The 20,057-nt window shown below is 41.9% G+C and overlaps 1 protein-coding gene across 4 annotated transcripts in view; it reads left to right on the top strand.

The window, feature by feature from the left end:
* Nucleotides 1-20,057, top strand: part of LOC146471915 (bridge-like lipid transfer protein family member 1) — a 55,982-nt gene that overhangs the window by 31,966 nt on the left and 3,959 nt on the right. For 2 of the 4 annotated variants that reach the window (XM_085120493.1, XM_085120492.1), the window contains exons 36-59: nucleotides 100-189; nucleotides 835-1,065; nucleotides 1,860-1,997; nucleotides 2,435-2,558; nucleotides 3,328-3,398; nucleotides 3,505-3,585; nucleotides 4,046-4,142; nucleotides 4,649-4,722; nucleotides 6,625-6,675; nucleotides 7,562-7,696; nucleotides 9,826-9,859; nucleotides 10,532-10,720; nucleotides 10,802-10,864; nucleotides 11,487-11,793; nucleotides 12,631-12,795; nucleotides 13,186-13,704; nucleotides 14,018-15,186; nucleotides 15,500-15,716; nucleotides 16,263-16,414; nucleotides 16,817-16,975; nucleotides 17,366-17,576; nucleotides 17,897-18,054; nucleotides 18,473-18,649; nucleotides 19,319-19,606. In XM_085120493.1, the coding sequence (XP_084976619.1) occupies nucleotides 100-189; nucleotides 835-1,065; nucleotides 1,860-1,997; nucleotides 2,435-2,558; nucleotides 3,328-3,398; nucleotides 3,505-3,585; nucleotides 4,046-4,142; nucleotides 4,649-4,722; nucleotides 6,625-6,675; nucleotides 7,562-7,696; nucleotides 9,826-9,859; nucleotides 10,532-10,720; nucleotides 10,802-10,864; nucleotides 11,487-11,793; nucleotides 12,631-12,795; nucleotides 13,186-13,704; nucleotides 14,018-15,186; nucleotides 15,500-15,716; nucleotides 16,263-16,414; nucleotides 16,817-16,975; nucleotides 17,366-17,576; nucleotides 17,897-18,054; nucleotides 18,473-18,649; nucleotides 19,319-19,606 (4,900 nt within the window). Of the gene's footprint in view, nucleotides 1-99; nucleotides 190-834; nucleotides 1,066-1,859; nucleotides 1,998-2,434; nucleotides 2,559-3,327; nucleotides 3,399-3,504; nucleotides 3,586-4,045; nucleotides 4,143-4,648; nucleotides 4,723-5,038; nucleotides 5,066-6,624; nucleotides 6,676-7,561; nucleotides 7,697-9,825; nucleotides 9,860-10,531; nucleotides 10,721-10,801; nucleotides 10,865-11,486; nucleotides 11,794-12,630; nucleotides 12,796-13,185; nucleotides 13,705-14,017; nucleotides 15,187-15,499; nucleotides 15,717-16,262; nucleotides 16,415-16,816; nucleotides 16,976-17,365; nucleotides 17,577-17,896; nucleotides 18,055-18,472; nucleotides 18,650-19,318; nucleotides 19,607-20,057 lie in introns of all 4 variants that reach the window. The other 2 variants (XM_085120494.1, XM_085120495.1) reach the window with 2 other exon arrangements.

Here is a 20,057-nt window from a genome sequence, read left to right as displayed (position 1 = left end):
AGGGGCAGGTCACTTATTTCCCTAGAAATGCTCCTGTTTCTTTTGAGTTAGTAGATGTCGTCATTGTTGTAACTCTGAGTTTGTTGTTGTTGTTGTCAGATTGGAAGGATAACAGGATCAGGTCGCACTGGGAAGAACAGCATTTTTAAATTGTCTATGCCAGTTCACAGTCTGAGTTTTACATCTAAGGTATGAGCTGTATATATCGCACGATGATGCGTTCACTGATGATCTATTTAACGACTCATTTGATCTGCAGGAGAATGAACAGATTGCTCTGTAGCTTTCTTTTCACTGGTCACACTTTAACATTTCATCCACTGACGTAAAAGTTAGAACCACCTTGTACAGCATAATAAACAGCACCACAGGAAAGTACTGCTCATTAGCTTTCATTTGAATGGTCACACTTTAGGATTTCATCCACAGACTCAAAACTTAGAACCACCTTGCACAGCATAATAAACAGCACCACAGGAAAGTATTGCTCAGTAGCTTTCATTTGAATGGTCACACTTTAGGATTTCATCCACAGACTCAAAAGTTAGAATCAACTTGTACAGCATAATAAACAGCACCACAGGAAAGTACTGCTCAGTAGCTTTCATTTGAATGGTCGCACTAAGTTTTTACCCACGGGCGTGAAAAGTTAGTGTCACCTCGTACAGTATTATAAATAGAGCCACATTAGGGTAATGGTCAGTAGCTTTTGTTTAAATTAAATTAACGATTCCATTGCAGACTTGGCTACAGTTAGGAGTCTAACAACAATTTTTATTTTCGTGTGAAAACTTTGTATTTAATACCGAAATTCTCGTTTGTTTTATTATTAAGGTCCAATCCCTTGACGTCACCATCCCGCCAGCCACTGTCGTAGAATTACCCCCAGTCAATGTGCAAGGCGAGCTCATTTCCAAACTTCCTCGACCTGTTAGAGCCCAGGATGCCCCGGGGGAAACATCTAAGACACATTTATATGTCTCGGCGGAAATAGGCGCCTTTCAACACAGCCTGACTACAGATCTGCTCAACCATCTCGTGTTTGTACAGAAGAGCTTTATGAAGGTGAACAATTTTTTTTCTTTACAGCTTAATGGTAGAAACGTTCACTAGGCAAATGTTTTGAATGCGCAGAATTTTCCTACTCAATCTGAACAAATTAGTAAACCAACAGCATTGGAAGTAATTTTGGTTTAGGAGCTTTTCTTTGAATGGTCATCCACAGGCGGACTAAAAGTGAGGACCACGTTGACAGTTTAATAAACAGTACCATGGCAAAGTATTTTTCAGTAGCTTTTATTTGAATGGTCACACGTTAAGATTTCATCCACAGATTCAAAAAGTTAGAATCACCTTGTACAGCATAATAAACAGCACCACAGGAAACTACTTCTCAGTAGCTTTCATTTGAATGGTCACACTTTAGGATTTCATCCACAGATTGAAAAGTTAGAATCACCTTGTACAGCATAATAAACAGTAGCATAGGAAAGTACTGCTCAGTAGCTTTTATTTGAATGGTCACACTTTAGGATTTCATCCAGACTCAAAAGTTAGAACCACTTTCTATAGCATAAGAAATCACACGAAAAGGAATAGCATATACTCTTTAAGACGTTTAATTTGCATGACTACACCTTGAGGCCTCACAAACTGACTCAGAAGTTACAGGCCTACATATCGCGTCTTCATATTTGATTATAGGTGAGAAAAGAGTTATTTGTACGCCAGTATTGTGCGACACCCCCCCCCCCCCCCCCCCCGACGTTATCCAGGTTGTTAATTTTCACTCTTATAGGTTCTTTTAATTAAAACAGTGGCTCTTTTTAATCCTGGGTTTTATTTTTACATTGTTTTAGGAAGTGAATGATGTTCTTCAACGTGTGTCAGGTGAAAGCCAACCAGTCCCTTTGTGGAGAACAGTTTCGAGCGAAGATATGGACGGAGTGAAAGAGAAGGAAGTTCCTTTGCTGTATTCCTTCCGTCTCAATCTTAAGGCAAGTGACTGACAGTGATATAAAGCGTCTCGGTCAATTCGCCCTTACTGAAAATCGCCCATAATTGTATAATACGCCCATAACAGAAAAAATTCCAGCACGTGGACAAACGGATTAGGTTTTCTTTAACACTTGTAAATCCAAAATATTTTCTAAAATAGAGCGACACTTTTAAATTTACTAAACATGTTTCGGGTGTGCCCAACAATCGTCCCCCACCCCCCCCCCCCCCCAAAAAAAAATGCAAATAATTACTGACGATAGATGTTCCATATCTGAAACATACTTCGTCAATTTTAAAGTGTCTTTGTCTTTTTGAAAATAAATCCATATGGTGTTACAGGTTATATTTTATGTCGGCGACTTAACTCCACTATGGGCGAATTTTTAGATAGGCGAAGTAACCATTTACCGATGCAAATTCATGTTTATTTCAGGGCATACAAGTGACGGCCACAACTCCTTCATCGACGGCTGTTAGGCTGGATACAGGCGTAGTGGCTTTGGAAGTTTCCAACTCAGCACCCTCATCCAACCTGCTGCCCGGACAGCTTAGGAGAAGTAAGCCTCTGATGAGACTTTGTCAGATATTAAATAACCGAAAATGGCATTTCTGTCAAAGGAAACCCCAAAATAAAGCTGCAGTTACGTTTAACCCTCTAAGACCCAACAGTGATTAAGATCTATTTTCTCCTTACGATACCACTGCTTGATCAAACACACAGGTTACGAGAATAAAGGAAATGATCATTAAAAATAACACGCATCGATTGATAAACAAATTCTCTCAACTAGACCCATAAGAAATGTATTGAGAATAGTAGGGAGAATCTGCATGTTGATTTTAGTATTTGAAGGGTTAAAGGGCGCTGTACCCAGACCACCCAGTGCGCAAAAACTATTACTTGTGACGTTGGGTGCCATAAACTGCAGACTGCACCCGCTCCGCGATTTGGTAGTGAAACGTGGTGGCTTTCGACTCCCGCTCGCTGTTTGGTGCATTGCCATGATGAGTCCTAACAAGAATAAAACAAGTCAGTCCTTGGCTGCTATTCCTCTGGCATTGCGGCTGTGCGTATGCGTAAGGTACTGGCCATACCGCGGGTTGCGTGCAGTGTACAGTTTGTCTTTGGGTTTGGATGACCAGACATTAGCCTGTTGTGTCTTGGAAAAATCACCAAACTCTGCTTTGCTCTTTCTTTAATAATCCACTTTATGTTTCCTCTTCAGTCTTGGTATTCCAAGAATATTTTGTGTTTGAACGCGGTTAAATGGTTGTACTTTGCAACAGAAATGAGTCTTTTCCATTCCAAATTTTTTTCTTGTTCAGGTAGCAGCTATGTGAAACTGTTTGGAAAAGCACAAGTTGACGTGAATCTCTCGCTTGGACAGTTTGTTAAGGTAAAATATTAACTGCTATCTTTTCAGTCCATCTTTATGATACAGAATTTTTGAAATCTGTTGAACCATGATATTGTAATATAGTCCTCTTTCTCTCCTCCGCCAGAGCCGCAACATTGACAACGAATTCGATTTCCAGCAACTGGCTTACTTCAAGACCAGAATTGGAGTCAGCAATTCTTTTCAGGTACGTTCACCTGTTACAGAACATTTTTTCAAGAAAACAGATGCTTAACATGTCTTGTGGTGTGTTACTGTACAGAAATATCCCGATGGAAAATGGTTGTAGCAATAACATTGTTCAAGGAAAACTAGGTTTCCGGTTTATGTTCAACTCAGCTGATGCTGAAGACGACAGTCTAGTTTATTTTTTTCGTTGAGTTCTCTGATTGTTTTGAACGGTATTGTTTGGAGAAGGATTTTTCTTACTCGGCAGCAAAATAAGCATGGCTATGTGGAAATGAAGTGAAGTGAGGGACAAAGCTAGATGTAAAGAAAGATTGAATTTACTCGACGTTATGTGCCGAAAATTGTCTAACAGTCAGAGTAGTTAAGTGGCGTTAAAAAGGCAAAAGTGCGCAATTTGTAGAGCGCGTGTTCATGGAGCTATGGTAGTAAACGTTAGTACCCGTGTTTTTGTACCACAGGACAGCAGGTCATTGGCCGGTACTGAAGACAAAGAGACCTTCTTAGTTACGCTAACTAAGCCGTGTTTGTACGTACAACAAGTCGCCTTCGATAAAGGTGAGCGCATGAAAACATAATCTAAGCTCAGTTTGTGTTTCTGTAATTTCAACTGTAGATATTCGCACTTTGGTGACAGCCGTTTGAGAGCTTGTGCTCCACTAAGCCAGGAAAAATTGGAAAGGTAAATAAAAGAAAGCTTCGCTAAGAGCTCAAAGTTATAATCTGTCAACAGACAAGCACGTGTAAAAACGCCATTGTGTCCTTTGCCAAATGTTAGGTGCTGCCGTCACATCAGTCGCTTAAATGTTGTTTTCTTTACTGCGTTCGACGTACAAAGAACGCAATCCTAATACAGATTGGAGTCGAGATTTTATGGGACAACGTTGATTGAATGAATGAATGGATGAATGGATCTTGGGACGCGTATCTGGCATCCCCCGCAGATTTTGCAGTGGCGGATGACATCATCACCAACTTGGCAAAGGAGAGAGATCCTGGTGACATCGAACGCACTCCCTAATCTTTGATTATTACTAGTTTACTTGTATTTTTTATTTCCACAGCTGTTCTAGTTTATTTGAACTATAAAAATGCCTACGAACACTGGAATGAACAAAGACTTGCTCTCAATAAAGAGGTACGTATTTTTGGTGTAAATACCACGAGACAAGTAATCTGTAATAGTTGTGGAGAGGTTTTCTTCTGCTCCCCTACCACCCACAACTTCAGTTTTACTCGGCCAAAAGCTCGGCTTACTATAAAGGGTATCAGTGTTCTAAAAGAGATCACAATCTTTAGTGGATGAAACATTGTTTCATTCGAGCAAGAAAGCAGTGTATGACTATTGTATTTTTTCATACCATTATAATGCGTTTTATTCTGAACTTTATGCCTCATATTTTGAATTAATATTGTACTATTCTAAATTACCGGTATTCTACTTCTTTATACAGCGTCTCCTGGCGAACTCCGCAAGTGATGTTAGTAGTGTAAGATTTTGTGATTTTAATTTCAACCTGCGCCGTCATTTAGCTTGCACTCACATTCACTCAAACAAACTGCGTTCGCTAAAGTGTCCGTTACTCAGATCATTGTGCATTCATTTATTCAATTGCATACCTTGTTTTATTTCACTGTCCTCACTTACGAAAGATGATCAAAAACTTGCGCCCGATGTCGTTTTAATACTTGCACTTTCATCTTCAGGCGTTGTTAAATGCAAAATCTCAAGGAAAGCTCTCAATTTCAGACAGCTTTTAATCGCGCTGTTTGTTTGTAACAACCCTCATGAGCACGCTATTTTATCAACAGTGAAATCTGCAGAGCGCGCGCAAACCTTGACCGGCCATCCTAAAAGTAACGAGCCATTCTCATAGCACTGATTCTATTGGCGGCTCGTGTTTGGGATGCACTTGACTTTACCTCAAGCGGCTCTTCCTTCCTCTGCTCTCCCCAGCTTCTCCAGGGTGCGTCTTTCATTCCAGGAGCACAAGCTCCGCGTGCACATTTTTCGTTTTTTTTTCCCCTGGTAACGACATGTTTTCGAGTACAAGTTTACATCGTCAAGCATGAGTGTTTTCAAATGCTATATGCAAAATTCCACGAGTGCAGCAAATGAGAAGTCGTTTTACTCCGGGAATGTTAGGGTATCCTCATGTGATATTCGGTAAACCCTTGACGCATTTGATTGTTAAGTGTGTTGGAAATGCTTGGGTTAAACTTCAGAGGTATTTGGATATCTTGGGCCACTTTCCTTAATGTTCGGGTCATCTCCGGTAAAGTTCGGATGTTTTTGAGCTCGGTCTGCCTTTACACTTTCCTCCTCTCATTTTAGTTCAAAGCTGCACTTCTTTTTGGCCAATCAGAGTTTAGTACGGTTTAAAGGGTGTTGTTTATCTTACGTTTTCACTTCCGGCACAATGGAAGCGTACAATTCATTTCCATCCTAACCATTTACAGCCAAAGACACTTACAATTTATACTTTCAGAAAACTGGTAGAGTATTTTCAACAAACTGCACCATTTCTTTTGAGTTTCCTTTAACTCCAAATTTCTCGTTAGCTTTTTAGTTAACCCTTTGGGTACCAATCCGGGGGGAGGGAGGGGGGTATTTATTTCACACAAAAATGAACATATTTACAAAGATAATTGTTGTGCTCATTCTTCAGGACAGAATCTTACAAACCCATAGTGTATAAAATATACTTTTACTTATGATGCCGAAAATATGGGATATGTCAAAATTGTGATGCCGTGAACAGTAAAAATATTCGAGAAACAGTAAAACCTCTCCGTATAATCTACCTCAAAATGAAACAATAGTGTCCAGACTCTAAGAACTCTCTTTTATGGTCTCTGTGGAGGGGAGGTGTAATTAGCTTATCTTCTCTTTGTATATGTTTAAATCTTTAATAAACTTGAACTGGAGCTAGCCATCCATGGCACTTGGTACCCGAAAGGTTAATACTAAAAACAGATGACACAGCCCTGTTAGTGTTACACTTTAACCATACTCATGGTTGTGTACATTCCTTCACAGTCTTATCACTGGTCAGTTAGTCAGCTAGTTGGTAGACGACTCTCCAGATCGGTGAGTTAGTGTGCACACGAGGCAGACAGTTTGTGTGCTTCAGTTAAGGCGCGTTCACACGACAAAGTTAAGTTGACAAACTCGTGTTGTCAAAGAAAGTTGGCTAGTCATTGTGAACGCATAACATCCGTTGGTTAGCATGTTGACAAACGTTTGGCGACAAGCAACACTAGTCTCTTATGTCGCAAACTTATTTCAACAATGTTTCGCGGTTAGCAAATTCGCTTTTGACGTGTGATCGTGTAATAAACACTTGTTGTTTATATAGAATCCATTGCTGTCAAACCTGTAGTTTTTTTGTGGTTTGTCGTATGAAAGCTCGCGTTCGCCGACAAGAGTTTTCCTCAGCTGGAGTTTGTCGTGTGAAGTCGCCTGTGGTGAGTGCTGAGGGAGCTGAAAGGTTATATAGCTAGTCAGTGAATAAATAGGATTGAATTTGTGAGCAAGTGAGAGTATTAAACCAAAAAAAGCTAGAAGAGAGAGGAATTTGCGTGCACAATAGTGTGACTTTTGTCTTGTTCCAGCTTAGGTACGCTGGCATTTTTTTCTTATTTTTTCAGCGTGTGTTATCATTTTTCGTAGTTGTAAGATAGGCCATTACAGTTACTCTGTTTTCAAACGTTTAGTTTCTTCTGTCGTCATGCGGCTTCTCACGATATCATCTCTCGAAACAGAGATTTTGTTTGAGGAGAAAGAAAAACATCTTTAAACAGCGTACAGAGAACCAAACGAGGTTTGCAGGTAGTTTACGTTTGGCTCCGCGCTGACATATCATGTACGAGCTCAGAATTAGGTTATGTAAGACTTAAATCAAACTTTATCAGAATAGACAGTCGAAACACTAAAACACAAGACAAACGTCCTATGTTTTTCGATCTTTATTCAGGTTCATTTTGCCACTCAAGCTGTTTTGGATAAGCTTCCTCAGAGGCCGCCATCTTCCCAGCTGTCAGGCTCGCTCTTCCTGCAACTTACAGTTGACCAACTGGGAGTGTGTATTCCACTCTACAATGGCAACCAGGTGAGAAATGCGAATGATTTATCAGAAGTAGAATCCTCCCAATGCTAGAAATCAAATTTGAACGAATAGCAGTCACTTTAGGATCTCACTGGGCATTATTAACCCTGCCACATAAAAGTGCTGCTCAGTAGCTTTCATTTGAATGGTCACACTTTAGGATTTCATCCACAGACTCCAAAGTTAGAACCACCTTGTACAGCATAATAAACAGCACCACAGGAAAGTACTGCTCCGTACCTTTCATTTGAATGGTCACACTTAAGGATTTCATCCACAGACTCAAAAGTTAGAATCACCTTGTACAGCATAATAAACAGCACGCAGGAAAGTGCTGCTCAGTAGCTTTCATTTGAATAGTCACACTTTAGGATTTCATCTGCAGACTCAAAAGTTAGAATCACCTTGTACAGCATAATAAACAGCACCAGAGGAAAGTACTTCTCAGTAGCTTTCATTTGAATGGCCATACTTTAGGATTTTATCTGCAGACTCAAAAGTTAGAACCACCTTGTACAGCATAATAAACAGCACCACAGGAAAGTACTGCTCAGTAGCTTTCATTTGAATGGCCATACTTTAGGATTTCAACCAAAGACTCCAAAGTTAGAACCACCTTGTACAGCATAATAAACAGCACTACAGGAAAGTATTGCTCAGTAGCTTTCATTTGAATGGCCATACTTAAGGATTTCATCTGCAGACTCAAAAGTAAGAACCACCTTGTACAGCATAATAAACAGCACCACAGGAAAGTACTGCTCAGTAGCTTTCATTTGAATGGCCATACTTAAGGATTTTATCTGCAGACTCAAAAGTTAGAACCACCTTGTACAGCATAATAAACAGCACCACAGGAAAGTACTGCTCAGTAGCTTTCATTTGAATGGCCATACTTTAGGATTTCAACCAAAGACTCCAAAGTTAGAACCACCTTGTACAGCATAATAAACAGCACTACAGGAAAGTATTGCTCAGTAGCTTTCATTTGAATGGCCATACTTAAGGATTTCATCTGCAGACTCAAAAGTAAGAACCACCTTGTACAGCATAATAAACAGCACCACAGGAAAGTACTGCTCAGTAGCTTTCATTTGAATGGCCATACTTAAGGATTTTATCTGCAGACTCAAAAGTTAGAACCACCTTGTACAGCATAATAAACAGCATCACAGGAAAGTACTGCTCAGTAGCTTTCATTTGAATGGCCATACTTTAGGATTTCAACCTAAGACTCCAAAGTTAGAACCACCTTGTACAGCATAATAAACAGCACTACAGGAAAGTATTGCTCAGTAGCTTTCATTTGAATGGTCACACTTAAGGATTTCATCCACAGACTCAAAAGTTAGAATCACCTTGTACAGCATAATAAACAGCACTACAGGAAAGTATTGCTCAGTAGCTTTCATTTGAATGGTCACACTTAAGGATTTCATCCACAGACTCCAAAGTTAGAACCACCTTGTACAGCATAATAAACAGCACCACAGGAAAGTACTGCTCAGTAGCTTTCATTTGAATGGCCATACTTTAGGATTTCAACCAAAGACTCCAAAGTTAGAACCACCTTGTACAGCATAATAAACAGCACTACAGGAAAGTATTGCTCAGTAGCTTTCATTTGAATGGTCACACTTAAGGATTTCATCCACAGACTCAAAAGTTAGAACCACCTTGTACAGCATAATAAACAGCACTACAGGAAAGTATTGCTCAGTAGCTTTCATTTGAATGGTCACACTTAAGGATTTCATCCACAGACTCAAAAGTTAGAATCACCTTGTACAGCATAATAAACAGCACTACAGGAAAGTATTGCTCAGTAGCTTTCATTTGAATGGTCACACTTAAGGATTTCATCCACAGACTCCAAAGTTAGAACCACCTTGTACAGCATAATAAACAGCACCACAGGAAAGTACTGCGCAGTAGCTTTCATTTGAATGGTCACACTAGAATTTTATTTATATACCGTTCAAAGTTGGAACCACTTTGTACAACATATTGAACAGGATCGCAGTACAAGAAATAAATGTATGATTGTACGCATTATCTGAGCCAGTCTGTGGTTCTTGGACTGATGGAGGAAAATCTTTCATATTTGAACTCTTTGTTTTACCATTTTTCAGGGTATTGGTCAAAGCTTTCAGATGAGATACGCTAGTAAGTTGACTAACGACGCTGTAACCAGCTCACAAACGCAGACTCTCACAAGACTTAGAGACGATAACTAGAAGTGGTTGTTATAGGCAAACATTCAAGTTATAACTAGTAGTTTTCGATAACTGTCCAACAGGCGGGGACAATATGAGCAGTCACGGACGGCGCAAAGACTTTGTAACTCGCCGCAGATTCGTTTACAGTAAATGTATACCACAAAGGCTGCTCCAAACGTCAGGCTTGCAGTCTTATCATGAAACACAATTCTCAAACTTCTTAATGATTTATGAATACAAAGCAAGGGAAATTACTACCGTGAAGGAGGTGTGGAAATACGTTCTTAATTCTCATGAAATTTGGGGAAGTTTTGCTTTGAATTTCGCCAAGTTTTAGAAACTACATCAAACACTCAAAAGAGATTTTTATCTGATTTCCAAACACCTCGAAGTTGGCTTAAAAAAATCAGCTGTGCCTCGTTTTATCAATCCACTTCTTGGTGTTTCGAAATCGGATGAAACCACCCTGCTAGCAGAGCCTTTCTTTTCCTCAGTAAAGAAAAAGATAAAAGGAGGCTCTGCTCGCAGGGTGGGATGAAACACTCTTCAGTCTTCCTCATGTTTGATATATAAGTTCTCTGCCTTGTCGACTTCTCGTTCCTTATCGTTTGTTATTCAGAACAAGAGCCCGGACCGGCGATGGTGTTACGCGTGAACCAGATGCTGCTGACATGCTGTTCCAGCGTCTCGTTTGTCAGTCAAGGAAAATTCAGCAGTTTCTGTCTCTTGTTCGCTGACAAGTTTGACACTGACACGGAGGATTGGAAACCAAACTTTGATAGTGGTCCAGCGTCAACATGCAGCCGATGTAAGGAATTAAGACGCAGATTACAACATGTTTAATACGTGTTTTCTCTTTTTTTACCTGACTCGTTGTTCCTCTTTGTAGGTGTCGTTCCAGAAGGAACCTACGAGCTGTGTTCCAGAACACAAAGGTATCCTGTGACACCAGGTTAGAAAAAAACTGTTGGGCTGCTTGTGCCAATCATAAAATACTGTGCAATACTTATAATAACCGTTCGATAAGCCCCGTCTACACGAGCAATTTTTATGTGGCAATTTTTATTTGCCCGTGCAGATGGCTCGACAAATATTTGTTGTTAATTATTATTATTATTATTATTATTATTATTATTATTATTATTATTATTATTATTATTACTTGTTGCAAAAAATTTGAAGTGAATTCAGCGAGTCGGCGGTCGGGCCTGTGGTTTGTTTTCGAAGCGTGGGTAGATAAGGACTGACAGTCAAACAATTTGAAATTCTTAGCTTATAACCTAAACAGTTTAAAACATGTTAAAACAGCTTAAACTCATTATAGGAGCGATGTTTGCGCATGAGATTTGGGGTGGGCTGAATTATGTCCGGAGCGGCTTCTATTTGGGATTTGCACTAACGTACTACAAGCGAAATACTTCAGTGCCTTAATAGCTAGAATTCCGGGGAACTTGAACTTCTCTTGGATCGCTTTGTTGCGGTATTAACTTGTTATACAGTTTTGAGGTCCCCCTGGTGAGTCGAGTTATCCAGATTCTTGTGTAAATTAATTTCCTTTTCATCTTCCACACCAGACATGATCAAAGCAGGCAAGTGGGTGATGTCTTTCCAGTGGCGCATGCGCGGTATTGAACTCCACTGTGACACCAACATTGGCAAGCACCTGTCATCTCTGGGGCAGACGCTGACCGCATTAGCGGGTGAGCCGGACGTAGCGAACATTGACTCTGTGACGGAGCTTCAAGAGAGAGATGCCTCCCTTGAGGCTGACGAGACGGGTAGAGATGAGGTGGACAATATGGGGGGATCGCTGGACAGGAGAAAATCCAGAAATATTGAGAAGAACATGTGGGAACAAGCGCGCAAGGTCAATGAGCTCAGGTGAGGGGGAAACTGGAATTGGCCATTTCCGAGTTGCTGTGAACCTCATTATGAAAGCGAGGCTAAGTGCAAAGTTTTTATTATGAAAATTAGTTTTCATTGATATGCTAACAAAACTAGTTTTAATGTGAAAAGCTTTTGCACTTAGCCTCGCTTTCACAATAAGGTTCACAGCAACTCGGAAATTGCCTATTGGTTTTCGTTAACTTAATAATTTTGATTAATAAATGAGAGACCATCGCATTTGTGCACGCAACTTAAGCAGCTGCTAAAAGAAAGCTTGAAAAAATTCAGGCTTAAACGAGTTTTGAAACCGTAACCTCCGGTATTTTTTGCCATAGTTAAACGTGAAGTTGTGTAAATAAGGCTTCAACTGAGGTTTTAATTCTGTAAAAAGGAATTTTAAGCGGTTCTGAAGAGTGTTGCTCGAGCTAAAAAAATGAAAGTTCAGTTTGCAGATTCTTAAAAACAAAATTCGCTTCTCCTTGTACAGCAAAAGAAACACTGTTATACAAAAGTAACACTCAGGGGTTTGAGTTAGAATGATCACACTGAAGGATTTAAATCCACTGATTCAAATGTTAGAAGCATCTTTTACAGCAAAATATATAGTACCATAGGAAATTAGTACACAGTAGCTTCACTCCTAAATGCACAGTGCTGTGTGCCGCTCCTTCACTGTAAATAATTACTTCAAAACTCCACCCACACACTCGAAAGTTAAAAAATCGTAAAGTGAAGTAAGTTAAGACTCAAGGAAAGAAAGTTTACAACAGATTGTATTCAACAGAATCGCCAAAAATCATAAAACACATCTGTGCAATTTCTCTTTGACAGGAGAAAAACCGATGTAGAGTCTTACATCATGGAACAAGAAACGAGACGCCTGCAAGATCTCGAGAGCGCTGTTTTCAACGAATTTCGCAAAGATGTGCGCAAGAAACTCAGACGTCATTCTCGATCCGGACGACCATCAATACTAAAAGCATCAGAGTCGGATAGGTATAACCACGTTTATTACTGTTAGAGTAATTTTCAATTGAGCGTCTATGGTTGGTTGAAGAAATTCGCGCCATTTGCTCAACCAACGGGAAGCCAGGCCAAAACCATTCGTGACTTGGTCGCACGCGTTTTCCCGCGTTAGACGCCGGTACATATAATTTGCCTCGAATTCTGATTGGTTCGTTGTATTGTTTACGTCTTTTGTGATTGGTCAGGGCGATTGCTTTGGGTTTGGTTTTCCTGCGCCCAATCAAAAACCGCTCTAAAAGCAAATGTGGTTTTCATGTAGGTAAAATTGGCGCATCGCTCACGAAAAATCAGAAGAAAATCGCTTCTGTAGCGTGAATTGTACTGAACAGGTTCAAAGACGGGTTTTCTTCTTGTTTGCAGGTCTAACTTACTCAATAGAAAAGTCAAGTCAGAGAAAGTGCGAGGATCTAGGGCGCGCTCAAGATTACGACCTCAATCCAGCAGCGATGTCGATGAAATGGAGAGCGAAATGGTGGAGATGCCATCCACACCACGTAAACACGCCGACAAATATTTCTGGGGCGACGCTCCGACAATAACTTGCGAGGACGACTCGGAAAATGCGATCTTTGGTGCTCGTTCGCCTTCCCTTCCTGACATCTTAAATGTTGGCATCAAAGCAAGTAAACCAACGAACGAAACTGCTAGCACCCCACACCCGGAGGGGGAGGGTGCGGGCGGTCCAAGAGTGACTTTCAGGACCCCTAGTGAGTCAGATAATGAGAGCGTGGCATCACAAAAGTCAGCTGCTATGCAACAGCAATCTCAACAGCAGCAGAATCTTGACTTTGAGTTGGATGTGGCTGTGAATATCGACAGCGGAAAATGCGTGTTTTATCCTGCGGATGACGGCGAGAAAGATGAAACCACAGACCCCAAGTAAGTGACAATAAGATTTATTTCACGGATGCAACAGGATATGAACTATTTTCCTCATCAATGTTCAATTTATAAGAGCACTAGAAGAGAAGAGCTCACGTTCTTTTAGGCAACCTTAACCATGTGCTTTCTTAGCCGTACATATTAAAAGCTTTTGGTGTTGTTCCTAAAATATTCCTTAGCATCTTCTGAACGTTCTCGGTAGGTTAAAATTGGATAATACTCCAGAAATCAACACCTACATTTTGTTAGTAGATGGCTTCGTGTAAAAAGGTAACACCCTGTAACATGTTTTTTTCTCTTGTTGATTTAGAATCTCTGGGAAACGATTCCAGCTGTTCGACCCCACTCACGGAAAACTATCAACCCCTGTATTTCCAAAAAATACGGGGCAGAAGCGAAACAAACAGGGCGCCCAGGAGAAAGCTCAACCTGAGGACACTAAACTACTGTTACCAGCTGTAGAGGTCCGAGTTCATTACCACTCGAACATCGACTCTGAAAGCGTGGTCCCCCCCGGCACGCCTGGTATCCCTTGGGGTGCTGAGCTGTCCACCGACAGTGAACAATCAACACCGATTGTTTACCTGGAGACTCCAGATCCGGGGGGAGCTGGCGTGGACGCCTCACCGCACCTCAATACGAGTGGTAGCCGGAAGATTGTGAAGAAAGCAGGACTCTATGTGTGGGTGCTTTTCCAAGCTCTTCCTCAAGAATTGCTGTTAAAACCGCGTTTGTTGGATTTCATAGAGCAAGCGCTTCAACCAATCAGCGTGCCGGGCGAAGAGGAAGTTACGGACGGTGGAGGGATCGCTTCCGGTGACGATAGCGATACCGAGGGAGAGGTAGGAGGGTCCGTCGTATCGTCTTCCATGTCGGAGTATTCATCATTCCCTGTGGATGTGGTGGTTGTGATTCGGGTGCAGCCGTCCGATATTCGCTTCAGCTGCCTTCCAGTGTCACGTGTGGAGTGTATGCTGCGGCTACCTGCCTTAGATGTGGTGTTCTCATCCAACTCCAGCCCAAACAAGTCTCTTCCGCAAACTCCATCATCTCGTCTTGGAAATCGGGACCCCTCACGAGTGAAGACGGACCAGTTGGACACCACCTTGACTCCTTCCAGCCTGACGTTTGACAGCGGTGGTATTAGTTTCACCGTGTGTCTTTCCCGCTTCTCATTCTGTATCTTCCATCCATACGGCAAACAGCACACAGCCGTAGGTCGTACCTCCAGCTCGCCGTCAGATGTTGACGAAAACACCGAGGAAAATCGTCCCCGATTCCGCTTCGCCCAGTCTCAGTCACAGCCGCTGTCGGGAAAGAAAGACTCGCTTAGTTTGAACGTGGAGTTCGTGAAGTTTAATCTGTCACGCCGTAGGGTGGGCTCTTCCGGCAGCGTGACGGAAGATAAAAACAAGACACCCTCGCCTGATCTTCTGGCCGGGACGGGAACTGGGTCCTCAACGGTTGTCAAGGTTTCTGGTGAGTTACAGTCAAAGTCATTTTTGTCACAAAAATTTGAAATATTTTTAACAGAGAGTACAGATAATTGGCTTTGAATTGTTTCTCGTTGCTAGGTGAAAACTGAGTTGTAGTCTGAGATGTGCTGTTCGGTTCAATCCACCGACGCACAAAAAGGGCTCCTGCCCTTCTCGTGTTTGATAACAACTTCAATTCTTATCTCTTTGAAAACATATTTTGTTTTATCTCAGTTTAAAAAGTAAGAGTTTTCGCAGTGTACTATTTGTTGAGAAACCAACCGTTTTACTGACGACTATTGTTAATTTATGACTAGGCATCTGTGACATTGGCTCGGCAACCTTTAACTACGACATGCGACGCCTCAACGAAATCTTGGATTTTCCAAAAGCTTGGTACAAGAGAGGGCTTGTCCAGCGGTTATTTCTAGGAAAGGAGGGATCGTACGCGACGAAGACCTCGGCGACGGGATCAGATCAGGGCCCTGAAGGGCCTACTCTGGCTACACCCACGGACGATGAATTGAAACGAAGGTAGGTCAAGACAGTTGAACTGCCTCAGTGCAGTAATAAAGCCCATGGACACTCACTAGTGATTGTATTACGCTGCCAGTCAGGAAAACGCGGACAAGGCGGTGAGCCCGTCAGTTTCAGAAGGAAAAACATGCAACACCGCGGGGGATGCCAAGCGGGGGAAAGCATGCAGCCGGTGCCAAACACAGGAAAACATACAATCGGTGTTAAGCGCGGGAAACATGCAAATAGTGCCAAGCGCGGGAAACCATGCAACCCGTGCCATGCGCGGGAAAACATGCAACCGGTGCCAAGCGCAGGAAAACATGCAAATAGTTCCAAGCGCGGGAAACCATACAACTAGTGCCAAGCGCAGGAAAAGATGCGAGCAGTACGAAGCGCGGGAGTATGCGTCATGATCGGTTTTGCTTCTCATTTGTAATAAAACAATGTAGAATATTTCAAGTCCCAGGCAGAAGAAACCTAATCATAGAGTTGGTTACTTTGGCTTTGTTTACTAACTTTTACATCAACTTACACTTATTCGTGTTCCTTGTTGTTTTGTAGATCTTCGTCTCTGAACGAGAAAGAAGTCTCTGTAGCTACACCACTCACTGTGAAACGTCGGTCGCTTTCACTGTTTCGTTCCTTTTCTGAGTGTCATGATGAACCACCACAATCCACACCTGTTAAGTCACCAACGACCAGGCATAAACCAGGTTAGTTCGGTTGAACGTTATTTTCTCGTAGTTTATTGTTGCACTGACTTGACTATAAGTCATGTCAACCTTGACGCACAAAAATCTTCGCTCTACATCAGCTCGCTCCACCGAGATGTACAGCCTTAGAAGGACAGTTGGGTGTGTACAGGCCACCTAAAAATAGTGCTGTGATGTACTAGCATAGGCCTTAACACGATTTTCGACGCCATTTTGACGAGTAGGTAAACGCGTCTTGAAATAACAGTGTTTGTATGGAAATCCGATGTCAAATAATTTTCATAAAACATCGCTTCTGAAAAATTCAAAATTTCCGAAGAACTTTGAAGGAACCCAAAGATCATCAATTTCATCAGTAACCATTGTAGGTCGCCCTTATCATACTATCTTTCTTATTCACAGGCCATCGTAAAGCAGCGTCATCTGGCAGCAGTTTCTTCGGCCTTCTTCCAACATCACCCAGTCTCTTTCGGTCCATGACTATGAGCGGCACTAAGCACGGCTTACTGAGTCCCTCAGTAACCTCGCCTCCTTATACTAGAAGACGGTCGGCAGTGTCAAGTAAGAAACAACAAATAATTCGTTTTTGCTCTCGTCAATTAATTTTTCTTTGTCTGTCAACTCAACACAATAATTTCGCCTGTAATGGTCATACAAAAGACGTATGTTGTTTGCTAGTTATTTTCACATGAGTGGTTGATTCATTGTGTTCTATCGTTTCCCACACCCTTGTTTCCCGGGGTCCTGCCCTATGCCCCCTTGTTTCCCAAACCCCAGTTCCCCGTCCCCCTCACGTTATTGGCAACTAAAGGTGGGCACGCTCAGACCAGGCGTTTTTACTGCAGGAAGATCTTCAAATAAAGTAAATTTGATTGAATAAAGTTACTACTTTACAAAGCTGTCGTGGCACACTTTTCGCTGATATTTTTACTTCTTGGTGTTTTGCTGTAGGTAGCAAGAAGTCCAGTACCCTTGAACGGCCAGGACTGAAAGTAATCGAAAGTTCCTCAGAAACGGAAGTAGATGGTGGTCCTCTTAGCCATTCCTCCTCGTCCAGTCTCGGAGGGACTAGGTCCAAATGGGAGACAGTTGTTGTTGTGGCCGTGAATCTGTCAAGACTTGACATGTCGACAAATATGGGCAGTGTCATGGGACAGACACTGTAAGAGCATGCGTGTTGATGTGCATGTCCGTATTACGGGGTTTAGCTGTCTTTGCTATTTAATTCGCCGTAGACTGTTGAGCTTGTGTTAATGTATTTGACGTAGTACACTAAGGAGTACAGTTGCAATTTCAAGAAATATGTATACTATTAATCGTCGAAGAGGTTCCTGTAGCTTAAATGTTGATATCAAGCTCAAAAGAACGTAGATATTTTCTTGAGTTAGACTTTAATATATCAAGTTTTAGCTCTCTTTTCCTTGTTTCTCAACCATATTTTTACGCACGACTCATTTCCATTCCTTTCTCTTGTGTTTTAAGCTGGAGCACAAGCGACCTTCGTTCCCAGTGTCACGTGACTCTCACTAACACGGGTCGGCGAGAGCTGAAGGGTTCAGTGAGTGTTAGGCAGGCTCTGTATGAGGCACGCAGTGGAATTGTTGGCGGACATATTGAAATACAGGAGCTCAAGATGCGAGGTACGAGGGAAATTGCTGTTGTTAAATGCTGAAGAGTACCCGATAACATGTCCGTGAATAAATCGACCTCAAATCGCGTCCACCACAACGGCGGTATCTTGAATGGCCGAAAATGGCGGGAGGTGATATGAAGGAATGTTATTCACAGGCTAAGTCACTCTTGTTATGGAGAAAGAGAACGAGCGGAGCTACAAAACACCGGGAAAATATCGGCCGTCTTTTAACCGCCTGTTCGTTTAATTTTCTCCCCTGATTTTACGCAATGCGCATCTGACAATGCGTGGTTACCCGCCGTTCTATTTTTTGAATTTCAATAGCCTTTGGTAAGATCTTCTTTACCCGCATAGAATGAAACCGCGCAAAAATAGCTCTGTATTACGAGGCACCCTTGGTAAAGGTCTTTTTTTTCTGCTCTTAGCTAATGTAAACGAGGAGCGTGGCTGTAATCCACAGCATCTGGTTCACTTGGGGCTGCGTTACGCTGAGGCGCGGATTGATTACATGGGGACGTGTATACTGATGGGCAACCTGTCTGCATTCAAGACGGACTTGCGTGACGAGTGGACACTGCAAGAGACCACCAGCCCCTCCACTGGTAAGTAAGGAACGAACGAACGACTGACTAGTAGGGAGACAGTCATGGATTTGCCTCCCGCCCGAAATAACAACAGGACGTAAGAGACCAGTACCCGGTTTTTTAGAGAGCAGATAACTATATCCAGTGGATAAGTCGCTATCCAGCTGATAAAATGTATTAGTTGGAGTACATTTTATCCGCTGGATAGCAATTTATCCTCTGAATAACATTATCCGCTCTTTGAACAACCGGGACCAGGGATAAAATGCTGCCATTCAAAGAAGACTCGAAACACATTTTAAACTTCGAGTCCTCATGAATCCGTCCCAGGGGCCACATTCACAAAGTCATCCTAAGTTGAAATGTATCCCGCCACGTATTCGAGCAAGAACGTGAATCGGAGAACACTAAAATCTACAGTCAGGGCGGCTTAGCATGGAATGATTTCAAGATCATGATCCTAACTATCGTTTTGTCAACAGTAGCCTATTGACAAAGAAACAACTCGTAGGATATATCTTAATTAACTTGTAAGGGGTTCGTGTTGACCTTCCAGGCTAAGTCTGACGCGCTAGTCCCTACCCCATCCTCTCCTCTCTCTTCACCTTGTGATGGTTCTGCTGAACAGGCTTTTAAAGAATCCTGATGCTTTCTTTGTCATGATTTGCCTCACCTTTCTTTTTGTAGACAATTTATTCGAGCAAGAACGTGAACCAGTGAACGCTAAAATCTACATTCACGGTGACTTAACATGGAATGATTTCAAGATCATGATCTGTCGCTCGACCACGCCTGACATGGTGAAGATGATATCCAAGATTCAAGAGTTTATCGCCCAGCAACACAGGAACAGCATCCGGGCTCTTTCATCTCTTCGGCCCCATATCCCACTCACCATGGGAGATGTGATGTCATCATTGTCCTCCCCAGTCTCTACGGGATCACAAGTCGCCGGCAAAGAAGAGAATAAGGATGGTAAGTAATGTTGTGGTGTTATCAAAGGCCGATTGTTTGTTCTGAGTCATTGAAACAAATCAATCAATCAATCAATCAATTAATTAATTAATCATTCAATCCATCAATCTAAAACCACCGACGTTCGAAGCAATGACGTGTAACATGATTTAAAGCGCAGCAGAGCAAGTAACCACTAGAGGCACGAAAAAGCATATACCCCGGCAGTACCGAGGGCACAAAGAAGGCCGGATAAGCCGTCCACGCAAATTGTTTTCAGTTTTTCACCTCATTGGCCAGAAATTCTACATTGATTGTTTGGTTAGAGAGCGTTGAAGTTCCCTGTTTTCCCTGTTGAACTTATAGCTTATTACGGGGCCTAACAAATGTAAAATCACTGTAAACAATTTTTGTTGAAAGGCGTCCGGAACGACCTCGTTTCATTTGGGAAAATAATTGTACTCACGTATCG

Source organism: Pavona decussata, unplaced genomic scaffold (assembly GCF_977016875.1).
Source record: "Pavona decussata unplaced genomic scaffold, jaPavDecu1.1 SCAFFOLD_102, whole genome shotgun sequence".
NCBI classification, from domain to species: Eukaryota; Metazoa; Cnidaria; class Anthozoa; order Scleractinia; family Agariciidae; genus Pavona; species Pavona decussata.
This window is presented reverse-complemented; position numbering and strand designations above follow the sequence as displayed.